Source organism: Onychostruthus taczanowskii, unplaced genomic scaffold (assembly GCF_017590055.1).
Source record: "Onychostruthus taczanowskii isolate IOZ18803 unplaced genomic scaffold, ASM1759005v1 scaffold20, whole genome shotgun sequence".
NCBI classification, from domain to species: Eukaryota; Metazoa; Chordata; class Aves; order Passeriformes; family Passeridae; genus Onychostruthus; species Onychostruthus taczanowskii.
Window position 1 is genome coordinate 3,348,830 of NW_024499240.1, and position 14,886 is coordinate 3,363,715.

General features: G+C 37.9%; 1 protein-coding gene across 2 annotated transcripts in view; it reads left to right on the forward strand.

The window, feature by feature from the left end:
• Positions 1 to 14,886, forward strand: part of CERS6 (ceramide synthase 6) — a 94,380-nt gene that overhangs the window by 48,283 nt on the left and 31,211 nt on the right. For both annotated transcript variants that reach the window (XM_041403646.1, XM_041403645.1), the window contains exons 4-6: positions 1,188 to 1,245; positions 12,382 to 12,432; positions 14,769 to 14,861. In XM_041403646.1, the coding sequence (XP_041259580.1) occupies positions 1,188 to 1,245; positions 12,382 to 12,432; positions 14,769 to 14,861 (202 nt within the window). The remainder of the gene's footprint in view (positions 1 to 1,187; positions 1,246 to 12,381; positions 12,433 to 14,768; positions 14,862 to 14,886) is intronic.

Sequence of the window (14,886 nt, forward strand, 5' to 3'; positions counted from 1 at the left end):
GTTTGAAGAGAAAGGTTTGGATTAACCTTTAACATAGGAACGTTTTCAGTTTTGTAACCATTCCAGTAACATTTGAAAGCACTCCAGTGCCAATTAACTGGAAGCTAATAGTTTTGCCAGTGGAGAGAAAGTTGTAAGTGCTGTAAAATATGTCATTGAAGATGATTCACGTTGCAGCATTGCTTCACACTAAGGTAGCTAAATCTCATCCTGCTAAAAACATTATGATTATTACTTCTCTGGTGTTTATATTAAGCATGTGTGTGTAATCAGTCCAACCCTTGGAGAAAAAAAAAACCTAAGGAATTCCTCTTAAGAATTTATACTGCACAAGGTTATGATTTTATTTCCTTAGGCTTCCAGTAGCTCTTTCATAAGTGAGTAATAGTTCCAAAAGATAGGAAGTTACTGTGTCTGTCTTCTTTTCTTGAAGACTGGAGAAAGAGGAGTGGATAATTTTTTTATTAAATCTCCTGGTGGTTTCTTTCATTTACCACAGCATCCCATCCTTAACTTCTACTTTGCCTCTATCTAAAAAGAAAAACCAGAAGCTCAGCAATTATTCTGAGTGGATTTGGGAAAATGTAGATCATTTTTATCAAGGGATGCATGGGAAGTTGATGTAAATTATGGATAAATATCTGATCCAGCATATCTGTCTGACGCAAATGCACTCCCCAAAACCAAATGTGGAGTGCTGGAATCTGCCAAGTGAATTTCCAGCTCATTGTGAATGACACTTTTTATTACTAAAGAGTCTGTTTGACATGCAGTACTCCCAAGTCACCTGTTGAAGTCTTAATAAAATTTCTTATTATCTTTTTCCTGGTGTCTAATAAGAGATGAACTTTCCTGCAACAGATGGGTAAATTGTCCTCTCTCCTTCAATGTCCTGCTAGTTTTCATTAAACTTTTAAAAACTTAATATCCTCAAAAATGTGTGAAGAATTTTTTTCCCTGTTTAGATAAAATTAGCAAGTTTTTTCAGAGAGCTAATGAGAAGCCAGGAAAAGCAGACAAATGAGCACAATGCTTGATAACAGAAGTTGTAGAAAACCAGACCAAAATTTTGCTTCAACTTTTGTTAATGTAACCAGGGTGTGGTGGTTTGGTGGTGAAATAAGAAATCATGTGTTGAACTGTAAAATATGTAAACCTGATATTTTAATCTCTTGTACCTTTTGCAGGTGGAGATTTACATTTTACCTTTATATATTTACCTATGGAGTACGGTTCCTGAAAAAGGTAGGCATTTATATTATTACTCTTTCATAACATATCACAGACTTGAAATCTTGTACAGGTATAATATAAAGCCCAGGCATAAAGTTTATGTTCTTGAGGAGTGAAAATTAGAATTTAATTTGCATTCATAAAATGCTTTGCTACTAGCATTGGTAAGGAGTATAAGTTCTTATCAATATTTAATGGGATTTTAAAAGAAAAAAAAGGCATAGCAACATGCCTAGTTCACTTGATTACTTTTCATTATAGGTATTAAACTGGCAGTAAGGCTTACTAAAGTATTAATATCGATTTCACCATCATCCTTGCTTAAATGCCTCTGGCAGAGGTTATTTTTTATTAGCAAACAAAATGCACTAGTGTTTTAGGAAGAACATTTTTTGCCTGTACTTTGTCTAATGTAATGTGGAAGGAGGTTTTTGTGGAGTTTCCCATCAGTGCTGTGTTTCACCTGGTTTAAAAAGAGAAGGGTATTGAAAGCTTCTAAGCACTCTGACATGCAGGGTCTGTTAACCCTGCAGTAGAGAGTAGTATGGATTTGTGGTGCAAACCGTTTTTACAGTGTGACTAGTTCTCAGAGCTCCTGAAAGTTGGGCCATATTTGTGTAATTCTAGGAGGTGAAATTAGGGGAATGGTGCACTCAGTGTGTTCATGTAATCTTTGTTTTGGTCAAAAATTTGACACAAGAAAATGTATCCTGAATGTCGCTGGTGCTTTGTAAGTAAAAAGAGGTTTACTAATCTTTCTTGTGTCGGTAGTTCTTGAGGCTGTCTCAGGTGCAAGGCAACTTGGTGTGAGCAGGAATAATGATGTGCCTGTGCAGGGAGGGCACATCAGAGGTGTTCTCAGCTATTTAGCAGTAGTCAGCCCCGGGGGAAGTGTGGGCCAGAGCAGCATGCAGTTGCATTCTTCCTCTGTCTCCTTGAGCACTTCCATTTTATGTGTACTTCATCCATTAACATGCTGTATGGACGCTTGATCCCATAGCACTGTGTGTTTCAGAGCATGCCCTGCGGTGAGATGGCTGATGTACTGAGGGGATGAAATAGGCCATCTTAATCAGGATTTGAACTCACCTGTGTCATTTCTGATACTTTATGAGTAGAGGGAATCAGTGTAATTGTGGGTTAAGTGTTCAAGTTGTCCACCTTCTACCTCAAATGCTATTTTCAAGAGCAGATTTGGTGATGAGTGTTCTGTGTGAGGAAGTGGACCAAGGTACCAACTTTGAAAGAGAAGATGAAGCTTTCTTTGTTACTAGCTGCCATCTCCAGTCTTCACTGTTTTCTAGATCAGGTTTAAATTATTTGTGACTGCCGAGTGCCCACAAGATCATTTAATGTGAAGCATTCACCTTTCCATCTAATCCTCATTGCCTCCACTCTTGGTAAAATGGCAAATGCTAGATGTGACCATCCCCATCTTAGTTTTGCTGACTTCTGAATGAGATGTTTTAGCACTGAAGGACTGAAGCCAGCATTCACTACAGCATTCTTGGTGTCTTTATAAATCACTAATATTTGAAGCATAAAAGATAAGCAACCAATTGTATTTCCACTTTGATCATGTGTATGCAAGTTCTTTCTTTTCTGAATGAAACTGAGATTTTTCAGCTCTACCATTTTTTTCATTTGCATGTCTACAAAACAGTTCTTTGCAGAGTACCACACCAGTAGTCATGTCAACAAAACATTAAGTTCCAGTGGCATTAAACTGACTGCTTTGCTTATCATTAACACAGGAATGAGATAATGTTTTTGTTTTCCTCAGTAATATTTGTAGTTAAGTAAATGGTGGCTTTGCTCATTAAGAGTTAATGGTCTGACTGTGCTCCAATTAAATGGAAAAAATATCATTATCTTTGGTGATAAAGAAACAGAGCAAAGAGTTCCAGATTGGCTTGTTTCTTGCGTGCTCATCCTTGGTGCTAAGCAGTGCCTGTATAATGCTGTACAATGAAAAATCTTTAGAGGCATCTGGAAGCAAAGCTTCCAGGTGACATATATAGACTTTTCACATTTAATTTCCTTCCTTTAATTGCCCATGAGAATTACAAACTCACAGAAGAGGATGAATTTTCTGTGAGTCTTGAAGTCTATACTGAGACTTGGAAACCTGAAGTTGCATGTAGGTATTCTACTGGGAAAAGAATCATCCTGCCTGGATAAACAAATCCTGCTATTTTTCAAATTCAATGTTGAAGTAAGGCAGATGATATGAGTATGCTGTAGCTATATTTAAAAAATGCTGGGTGCAACAAGCTTGTGTGTGTATGCAGCTGATGGAGTGTCCTTCCTAATGAGTCATCCCCTACGGAAGAACTGAGAACTGTCTGGTGGGTAGTTACAATTTCTAGTGGTACATCTAGCTTGCAAAAGAACAGGGAAAAAACCATGTTTAAGTGTAAATTTGACTCCAAAAGCCTACTCAAGGGACATATATGTATGGAAGGCAAATAAAAAATAGCAGGGTGGTATAAAGGAAAAAATCCCTTCATACAGGTAGATCTCCACTTCTTCTGTTAAGAAAGTTCCCCTTTCTTGAAACTATAGGATGTTTCAAATGAAGAAATTGAAGCGTTTATCCTCACGTGTGCACTAACCACTAAGCCAATGAGCTTCTGTGTGACAGCAGGAGATGTTCTGTTAGTGGCCCACAGTTTCTGTGTGCACATTGAGAGAAACTGGCTTCGTGCTTTTTTGTGCGAGAGAATATTGCATTCTGTTGCTCAGCTGAGTTGGCTGACTCTTTGCCTCTTTTTGGAATAAAACAGTTACAGCCCAGAGAGAGTAGTATAGAATTTGTAAATGCCATTTCAGATTGCTTGTACTCCAGAATTTTAGAGCCTGAAGTCAGATCACCGTCATTTGAAATACAAAAAAAGAACTTTTTAGTAAAGTGGTGGCTGGTTATTGACATTGTTTCTGTATTGCAGTTCACCTGCTATTGAGATTGTTAAACATAGATGAAGAAAATAATGATTGTTATGCACGGCCACTTCATAAAATTAAATTGCTGTATTCAAAATGTCTGGTACTCTAGACAGTTTACAGTCTTTGTAGCAGTAGGACCGACTTAATTTTTTCATAAAAGTTCCTCAGCTATTGGGAAGCTATTTGCAGAACACATTGCATGTTACATTATTTGGAGTAGAAAAAAAATACCTGCATCAGAATATTCAGTATTTCATTTATTGTTTCCATCTTCTGTTGCCCTACCTGCTGCATCTACTTTTTCATGAAACTAATGCTGCTGCATATTTTGTGGAACAGAACAATAAAAGAAATGCAGCATCTTGGAAAAATTCATACCACTGTTTGGATTATGTCTGATCATTCGATTCATAGAGTAAGACTCCTTAAAGCAAACTGATTTTCTTTCTGGTTTTAGCGCTGAGATACCAAAGCATGAGTTTGGAAAATATCTACCCCCTTGGTTTAAATCAGAACTGACTCTAGAAAACAGCACTGTGGCAAAAGCTAGGAAGCAGGGGGTTTACCTCCAGAGCTCTTGGTGTCTCTTTCACTCTTGAATCAATTGAAGCAGGCATTCTGCTGGCACTTTCTCTGCTCTAGTCTGCATCTGCTGTGATGTTTCCTTCCCACGTTCTTCCCGAAAGGTTGTTATATTATCTGTTACTGAAGCCTTGTAATTCCTTTTGTTCAGTGAACTTGTTTGCCCAATGCTGGATAAATATTCTCATTTAAATGAAGAATGCCAGAGGCCACTGTGGAGCCCTTTTAACACAACGCTGATATTTGATATTTTACTGTGCTATTAGCAGAGGGATAATGTGATACATAGGCCACTAAGGAAGGAAATGAAGCCCACATTTGGTAGATTGTGCTTGCTTTAAAATTGATTCGGTTTCTCTGGAGGGTTTGATTGCCTTTTTTATTTTTTGCTTGTAATATCAGTTGCTGAGTTTCTGTAAGTGATGGAAATTTTTAAGCTAAAATCAGTATTTTGGATGTTAAAATTGAATCATAATCTTTTTCCTTTCCATGGAAGCAGGGCTGAACATTAGGTGATAAATAAAACAATTTCTAATTCACTGAGTGAGTAAGAAAGAATACCCATGCTCTGGAGTCTTTTGAAGAATGCCATTGTGAGAAAGGGGAAATGCCATATTCCATTTTTAAATAAGCATCACAAGTGGAAAAGCTTTCCAGGAAGACCATAGTTAGATGCCATCTCATGGAAAAGGAATTTGTTTCAGATTTATCTTCAGAAGGGCATAAAAATTATTGAGAGCATTTAGGAAAGATTAATAGAGTGTTTTGGATGCTTGAGATATAAGTCATGAGTCATGCTGTGAGAAAGACCAAAGCTACTGGAGAAACTTAGTTTTAAATGACTGCAGCACCTTGGTGTACATCAACATTTTGGACAATGAGGCTTTGTAAGAGAAGGCAAGTCAGCATAGGAAGTAATTCACTGTGTAAGCTGTTGGAAGTTAAGATAATAACTGTATCAGGCAGAAGAGGACAAAGCTAAGCAAGCTGGCAGAATTTATTTGTGGCTGAAAGGAAACTGAAGGGTTTTGAAACAAAAAGCAAAAGGAGAATATCAATGGTATCCTAATTCAGTAATAGGATGGCAACAGGACTTTCATATGTATACAATGGGGACAAATTTTACATAATCATGGGAAGGAAAAGCAACACACTAATTCAAAAAATGCATCTAGAATTGAATTTCACTTTATCTGTTTTGAATCCAGCTTGGGGGTATTTAATAACATCAGAGTAGTAAGTAAATGCTATGTAATCATCAAATTGGCAAGTTAAGCTGGTACTGAGCCATATACAGCATCTCGGCTGCTTGTGCATTACGCTGTTGTTTGGGGCAGTGAGGGGGGGCTGCCACACCTCATATCTCCCTGTGGACTGGTTGCTAATTTTGCCTTCAGCACAGTATTCATTTCCTTGGCAGCCCAGCTTTCTGAAAGACTGAAATTTTTTCAAGGTCATACCATAAAAATAGCAGATATAGAAGAAATAATTCACAAAATGTTATATTTGGGCAATTTTATGATAAAAATAGTTTTAATTCATCTATAAACTAAGGTGGCTCATTCCTACCTGTAGTAAAGTATTAGCTCAGCACTCTATTGCCATGAGCTTTTAATGTTTCTCTATTCAAATTAATGAAGCAGTCCTGTTCTTCACAGCTAATTAAACCTGAGCAAAGAGTACATGTTTGGATATAAGAACAGGTTATTACTAATGTAACTGGTGCTTGCATTCCGTTGTTCAGTTGAACTCACTACTGAGGGAATGCCTTGGAGAAGGATAGCTGTATTCTCAATTAAATGAGTAAAACCTGTAGAATATGTATGTACAGTAAAACCTGTAGAATATGTATTTTTATACCATAACTGCTTCAAGTCATAAAGCTGCTTCATTTTATCTTTCAGTAGTACAGGAAAAAATCTTGGCCTTTATAAGTTCTTCCATATTTTACGGTTTCCCGTTAGCAGAAGTATAATTTTTAATTATGTTTGGAAGTCAACAGTGCAGATTACTGAGAGGAAACACTGAGCACTCTTTATTGCAGAAGCATTTTTTCCCCTAAAGCCTTTTTTCTACAGACACAAAGCACTGAACTCTAGAGGGAAAAAAAACCCCCGTTCTGCAGAAACTTAAAACAGCTTGCTTAGTCACAATATATGAAAAAAGAACCTCAGGAGGTTCATTGACAATGTGTCATATTGTCTTCACTTCTGTACTTAGCTATGCCAAGAAATACGAACAACTGCTTGGATCTGTGAAGGATTTATGGAAATTATGAAAATTTATCTATTCCTGGTGTGAGAAGCAACTGCATCCTAAACCAAATTAACAGTCACTGGAAGGAAGAACTTGCACAAATTGATGCAAAAGGGTAGCCATGGATTTTGTTGTTTTGCTGAGTTCTCTTTATTCCCAGCATGGTGTTTGGTCAGAGCTCGGTGGTTTTGTGGCTAGAGGGAAGCATACATAATTTTGATCTGTAGGTGACTTGCAGTGGTGTTTGCAAAGTGTCAGTTTATTGCACATTTCAGCCTGTGCTCTTGGCTTCGTTGCCTGCTAAGGTTGTGCCCTCAGAGCCTGTTGTGCATGGCCATTAGAGACTGGAAGCTGTCTAATGCGTTTTTGAAATCAATGAAACTTTAGTTTGAGAAATTCTTAAGTAGTAGCAAAACAAATACAACAGTATCAAGGGATGTTGCTATACTCAGGGCAGTTTTTCAGAGGATAGTAGGAAAAAGCACATATCTGTAGGACATCAGTGAGTTTCCGAGACATCATAAGGCAGACTTAGTGGAAGATGGTAGAAACTTTGAAAAGCTGACTCAAAGTTCTGGTTGTTGCTTTATGAATTTTCTGGAAATCAAGAACAATGAGAAAGAAAATGAAATCCTTTCTGCTGGAGAGAAAGAAGCTGCAAAATATTTATACTGGTGAAAAAACAAAAGAGGTCACTTCCTGTAACTTGTAAAACTGTGGCTTGTTTTACAACAATTAATACCAAGGAGTTTTTCTGTAGTTAAGAGAAATAAGAATGTATTTGTTTGTACATTATATGCAGAAGCAAATATTTTCATGGATATATATGCTCCTTAAGAGTGAAAAACTGCAGTAGTGTAGTTATGCTGATCTTCATTGAGCCAAGATAGGGAAGGAAGCCCAGGATCATTGTGGAATTTGTATCTAAGAGACTAACTTATTAAAAAATCTCTTGGGTTTACCATACATGGATGGAGTCATTTTAATAGTAGAACATAGATCAGCTGACAGAGGAGAGTAAGGAAGGATGCTTTTTGTATTGCCAAGTAATCTAACTTTCTTTCTAATGTCAGCAGCCATCCAGCATACCATGCAGGTTTTGGGGAGGAAAAAGAAAGAAATCAGTCATTTCAATTTACCTCTAAGCAAGTGCTTATTCATCCAAGTGATGTCCAAAAGGAACTTTTATTAATATATTGTAAAAGAAAAAAGGTGCTATAAACCCTAGCCATAATGGGGGAAAAATAAGCATTGAGGTAGTATTTAATTTAAGCAAGTAGAAATGCACAAAAACAAAACCAACCAACAAAACAAAATCTAACCTAACCAAAAAAACTACTACTCAACACCCCAAAAAAGCCTGTTAATTATGAATAATTGTCCTTCTCCTAATGTTGTGAAAGGTGCTGTTGACTAAAAGGCGATCAGTTTCAGTTCCTGGATAAGAAAAAAATCTGTGAAAAGTGTCAAATGTTACTGCATGTCACAGTGAACAGAAAGCTGGTAGTCTCCTCTGCTGTTGCAGTTGCACTCTTGGGTAGATGAGGTGTAAGGCTGGGGATACCCCAAGGGAGGGGTCTGCCCGGGGCAGCAGGAGCTGCTGTTCTGCCTGCGCTGGGACAGGGCAGCTGCTGCTGAGGAGGGGAGTTTGGCTGTGTCTGCCCTGGACACGGGTATCAGACAGTGACGGTTTGTTCCTGGGCTAAGAGCAAATTGCACTCAGCATTTTGGGGCTAAGTGAGCACTGATCAGGAGGAAATCTGCTGGCCTTACTTTGTGCCACTTGTTTCTGTGAAGAGCAAAGCAAGGACCTGCTGTGACTTGATGAATGTAGGTACGAATACCATGACACATCTCTGACTTCTTTCCCTATATCAACCCTAAAAAAAATGAGATCAGTAGAGCTTTGCTGAAAGTATATATTATCTTGACTGTAATTAATAGTGCTAATTTCCATTCCACTTAATATTGCTTGTAACAAATGATACAAAATTGTATTCAAACGCATTAACCAAGCCAGATAAAAATCTTGGCAGAGTAGTGTACATGTACACGGTGAATGCTCTGTATTTTGCTGGTTTTGCTCTACAGGATCAAAAGCCCTCTAATTTGAAAAGCAACTTAAAATATTTTCTTTTTGGACTAAGGATGTTTTATTTTGATTTGAAATGTGTTTTGAACATAAATTTACTCTAGTGAAATGTGGGGATTCTGTCTTGATGTTTCCGGATTTTTACATGCTAGATTCTGGTAAAAACGGCAGCCAGATTTCTTTATTTGATAGAAAAATCAGACGATTTTTCTTACTTACCTAAAAATTTTGGAAGAACCCCTTTGGGAGCTACACCATGACCTCACAGTCATGGCTACATCAGGTGCATAGCAGCTCTTTTGTGATAAATGGGAAGTTTTTTATTGTACTGTTTATTTTTCCCCCTTCATTTACTATCACAACTGACCTTTCACATGCTAAATACTATCAGCATTTTGAGCAAGACCTGGAGATTTTCATTTCTTAGTGCTTTCTGAAAGCCAGGGGCCAATTAGATGCTTTCTCTAGAGATAGGTGAATGAGACAATGGATACAAAACAACCCAAGGCTTCTGGTTAAGCATGCAAACATGAGAGATAATTTTGGAAAGGTTTTTTTGGGGTTTTTTTTTCCAAAATCCTTAGTCATTCCCTTGTCTCAAGAGAAGTTTTATTTCTGAAAGAATTCTTTAAAATTACTCTATTTAATCACAGAGTTGGAGAGAGATTTGATGGAGTTTTTAACAGATATTCCTGTAAGGGAATTATGGTGATTTGTTCCTTAATACTGTAAATCTCAAGAGATTGAACAGCTGTTTACATCCTCTGTCACTGATATTGCATTCATTTCGCACTGCACCTAAGTGTGGTAAAACTTCAGTTCCCATCTGGACTCCTTTATGGTCTGTAAGGCAGGGTGTCAGCATTGTAGGGCTGGTGCTCTGTGCTTAGCATAATTGGTAATGAAGTTTTTAGAATTCTGTTTCCAGCTTAAGGAGGGACCTTTTTGTTATCAGCGTCTTTGCATTTCCTCTCTTCTCCAATCCCCTTGTGTCCCTCCCTTCCTCAGACATTATATACCAAGAATAGGAAGTAAAATGAAATTGGGTATTCAGCAGGCAGCAAAAACAGAAGCATGCTTTTATGTTCATCAAAAAAGGTTTTGTTGTGGAGCCAAGTCATTGACCTTCTCATCCAACATGGGACTTTCAGGCAGAGATGTGCTCTGCTTCACAGTGAACTTACCTGTTATGAGGAAGTTTGCAGACATGTCCTAGGAGCGCACACAGGACTCATTTGAGCCCTGGAATGTTGGTCTTAGGTCCCTTATGATTAATCCGCCTTTCACTGTTGGGTCTAGGTCTCACACTGCAGACTGTGTGCGCTTTTTTTAGATTGTTGCTTCCTACTGAAGCCCCTACACACAGTATTCCACAGTTGTGAGGTTCACAGAGGACTAAATAAGATGCTTCTTGGTCCAGCTGTAACTGTGGTTTACATTTAGGTGTTGAGTGCAGTCTAGGGCTGTGCTCATTGTGGAGGTCAGAGAGAAAGGTTGTGCTTAATCAAGCTCTTCCTCCACCTCTTCCCTAAAACCCTCTGGGAGAAGCATAACCAAAGTGCTCTGTTGCTAAAGCTATTAAGAGCAATTCAGAGATGCCAAGGCAAGTCAAGGGGAAGGGAGACTGAGGAGGCAAGAAGGGTAAGAAGGTGCTGCAGGAGCCCTGCTATTTTAAGTGCTCTTGCCCACAAAGGATCCATTAGGTTTCCAAACAGCAACTCAGAAGCATTTTGTCTGAGATGGCAGCATGGCTTTCTGAGCCTTATGTGGCTCAGAAGGGGCATATATTCTGCTGTATTGGTCTTTGAGGCTTAATGCATACATTACATTATTTGTCAGTTGTGATACCCTGTAGGGCTTTGTGGTTATACGTTCATCAATAGAGGCCTAATTTATTTAGCAATCAGCATTTTAATTGCTCATAAACCTCTGTATCTGTAGCTCCTGCAGCAAGCATCTCTATGAAGAAGACTTAAGATGTCATAATATTTGAAAGAGAAAAATATGCTTTTTTTGCTAGGACCTGTAATTTAGGCAGCAAAATAATTGGGTAGGAAGCATCTCTTGTCTTTTGATGAATATGATATGAAAGACAGTTACAGCTTTTCAAACCTGGCTAAAACTATGAATTATCCTAGAATATTTGTGTGGATCTAATATAGGCAACTGTCAGACAGAAATATTTTAGATTCTTTATATTGTCTTGCAGATCTTGCAGCAATACTGTGGCTGTTTCCAAAGATCTTTTTTTATTATTTTTTTTAGTTGCATGAAATGAGGGCAACTTGTATAGCACAGTAAATATTGTGGAGACATTTGAACCAATTAATTGATTAATTTGTTCCATGAAGAAGGTATATCTAATGGAGGGAAGGATAAGTTTGGATGGACTTTAAGCATTATTACAGCATCCTTGAGAGAGGCTTATCAGAAACTCCACGAGGTCTGTTGGCATACATTTCAGGCTACTGTAAGAACTATTCTTTGTCATTTCAGGAGCACTGGGGGTATTGGTGTGAAAATTTTATTTTGTCTTCTTTTTCATTAAAGGGCATATTCAAAAATTCTTCCTACCTAGCCTGATTCTTAGTCTGAGGGCTTTAACATTCTGCCTAGGGTCCGTTTTCTTGCTTTGGCACTCACCCATTTTATTTTGGATAAGTCTGATATGGCTTGCCTGAGCTGAGCTGCTCCACCTGATGGTGAAAACAAGAACATGCCTCCTCTCAGGCAGTGAGGATTTATTTGAAAAACTGTGATCTAGGGGAAGCATTTAATGCTGTAAGTGTAAGCTGTGTGCTGCCTTATTCCAGGAGACTTAATAATGATGTTCCGTCCCCTCTGTACTCGAATGTAGAGTAGATAAGGCTATGTAAATATGAAGGATGGATCCTATATGGGAGAATGCCTATATATAATGTCACATGCAAGGAATTTTCTGTCAAATATTTAAGCTGGATGGGGTCAAAATTTCCTGTGCTGTTGAGAACATAGTGAGATCTGAACATCCTAACATGACCTGGTTACTTTCAGTCTGCACTCTTGCAAAAGTGAGGTCATGGGGTACCAATGAAAACAAGCAAATTGCTCTAATTCATGCTGTGAAACTCTGAGATGTCTCCTGGTCTATTTGGTTTTCATAACCTCTATCAAAAAATGTCAATTCTGAGCTGTTCTTATATTTTTTGTTCTTTGTTAGTATTAAATATGTACACTTAACGTAGCACAAAGTGGTCTGTACTGACCTTTGTTTTGCTTTTTCTTCCTTTCAGACACCCTGGCTCTGGAATACCAGGCAGTGCTGGAGTGGGTATCCATATCAGGTAAAAGATACAGTGCTGTCTAAAACCAAGCATGACACTTCTGCAGAGCTCTGGTTTTGTTATGGTGGAGCTTTGTGCCAGTGTGTTTGTGTGAATGGGCTACTCAGCATTTCAGAACGTTGCTAGATTCTTCCCATCTTGCTTGAGTTCAAGATGGGAAAGATGAACATAGCTATCACACCTGAATTCCATACATTAAATTCCAAAAATGCTACTGTTCTTGAAGGTTGTGTCTCTGTTGGAAATAGTTCAGTGGCGACAGTTCAGCAGAAATCTTGACCTGAGAAATGTTGAGGGAATTAAGTCATGTAGCCTCAGAAGAAATAATGACTTAAAATTCCACCCAGAGACAGGAGGGTGAACTGAACAGCATTAGGGAAGCAGCACCAGAAATTGAATGGGGGAAGTGCTGAAACTTAATCCCTCAGAAACTTCAGGTACACTTGTTTCTTAGACTGATGTAGCTACAGTCACTGGTGCCTCTCAGCCCCGTTTCCTACTTCTTTTGTGTTATTACATGCAAGAAGAGGTTGACTGAAAACAAAAGACTATGAAGTTACTGATTGAAGAATATACATTTACCAGATTTACCAGAAGAACAAAGTCATTTAGAAAGTTGGTTACAGCTTTTAGAGTGTGGGAGCTAAAATTACTATACCTAATATTGTTTTAGTAGTGGTGAGGATTCAGCATAAAGCAAATTGTCAAATTAAAGTCATTATGAAGATCATTGTCTCGAACTAAAAAATATCTACTGGGTGCTAATCAGAGCTAAGTACTGGGTTTTCAGTTTGTTCTGTTATTTTTTTCCATAACTACATAAAATTTCTAATATTTTGTTTGCTAAAACTCCTTTTTAAATTACTTAACAATGTACTGCAGAAATCCAGCTGGACTTTACTGTAGACGTAGTCAAATGGATCATTTGGGTGATGACACAGCCATAAGCACAGGTTAACCTATTGAGGTTAAGTCTATGGAGAACTGGAACTAACATTTGAACTAAGTTAAACACACTATTGATCCAAGAAGGAATCTGTGACATCTTTAGAATTGCCCTACACTATCACCATGTATGGTTTAAGAAATACTAATGCTGTTGTTAATAAAGCAGCTGAAAATCTTCATTTTTACTAGAAATTTTCCCCAGTGAGTTCCCTTGCAATAATGGGTATAATAGTTGCAGTTCATTGCAAGCTCTTATTTTCTTTCCTTTTTTTAATAACACATGATTAAAAGTCTGTTGGCAGTGCCTCTAACTCAGAAAGAGTTATATTGGCCCAAGAGATGGCTTTAAAGGATGGATTTTGAGTTACACATTTTTCATAAAACATAAGCATATGTCTATATTAAATTAACACCCATAGCACATTTCCTGGGAATCCAAGGACTGGCTTTCAGCTGAAAAGAATTTGTCTGCAAAAGGGAATGGGAATAAAAGGTGCAAGTGAAATACCTCTTGCCATTGGAAACAGCTCATACCCTGCTTGGGTGCATAGTTGTGCCAGTGCAAGGTGCTCTAGAGATGTTTTATCTAACCCCTTGGGAGATGCCCTCAGGAGCTTCTCCTTTGCCAGTGTCCCTGTCTATCGCTGCCATGGAAGGTGTGACTATCATGGGGGCACATTTGCATGGAAATTAGAGTAGCTCCTAGGAATGGCTCTCTTAGCTGAGGGTGGAAGTGTTTGTGTGCTACCAGTTACCTTCTTTGAAGTTACCCCAAGTTGGGTTTGGTTGTGGATTTTTTTTATTTCTTTTACTTTGAAGCAACTCTGTAACCACATTGTATATCAGACAAGGTGCTTGGATAAATTTATTTTATTTTCTTCATTCAAATTTTAGTATGTCCCCAGAAAATGGTTAAATTCTTCAAAAGTAGGCATTTCTATTATAAAGAGCCCTGCTCAAAGCCACATTTTCATAATGAACAGATGAGATTATATACTAGCATTACTTTTTTTCTAGTCTATTCTAGCATTGTTTTTTTGCTATGCTTTAAACCCACATTACTGATATACAGCAAGATGTTTCAAGTAAACTTTCAAAACAGACTTAGGAATACTCAGAATTTAGTTTGCTCTGGGTTCCAAATGGACAACATCATAATTTTTGGTATTACAGTAGTCAGAGCTAAAACATTAGAAGAGAATATGTTGGGGAGCTTTATTTTTCCAGAGCCATCAGAGTTTGAAAGAGGCAACCATCATCATTTTTTTCACATAGGATGCTTCTGTATAATTCAATAATCCCCTGTGATTAAGCATGTTTCCTGTAGATCACAGCTGCCTGTAATGTCAGTTAGACTCTTTTAACCTTTTCTCGTCTCCGTCTTTCAGCCCCTGATGCCTGACCTTCATTACTACTACATCGTTGAATTGTCATTCTACTGGTCCTTAATGTTTTCTCAATTCATTGACGTCAAAAGAAAGGTAAGAACAATGAGACTAAAAACAC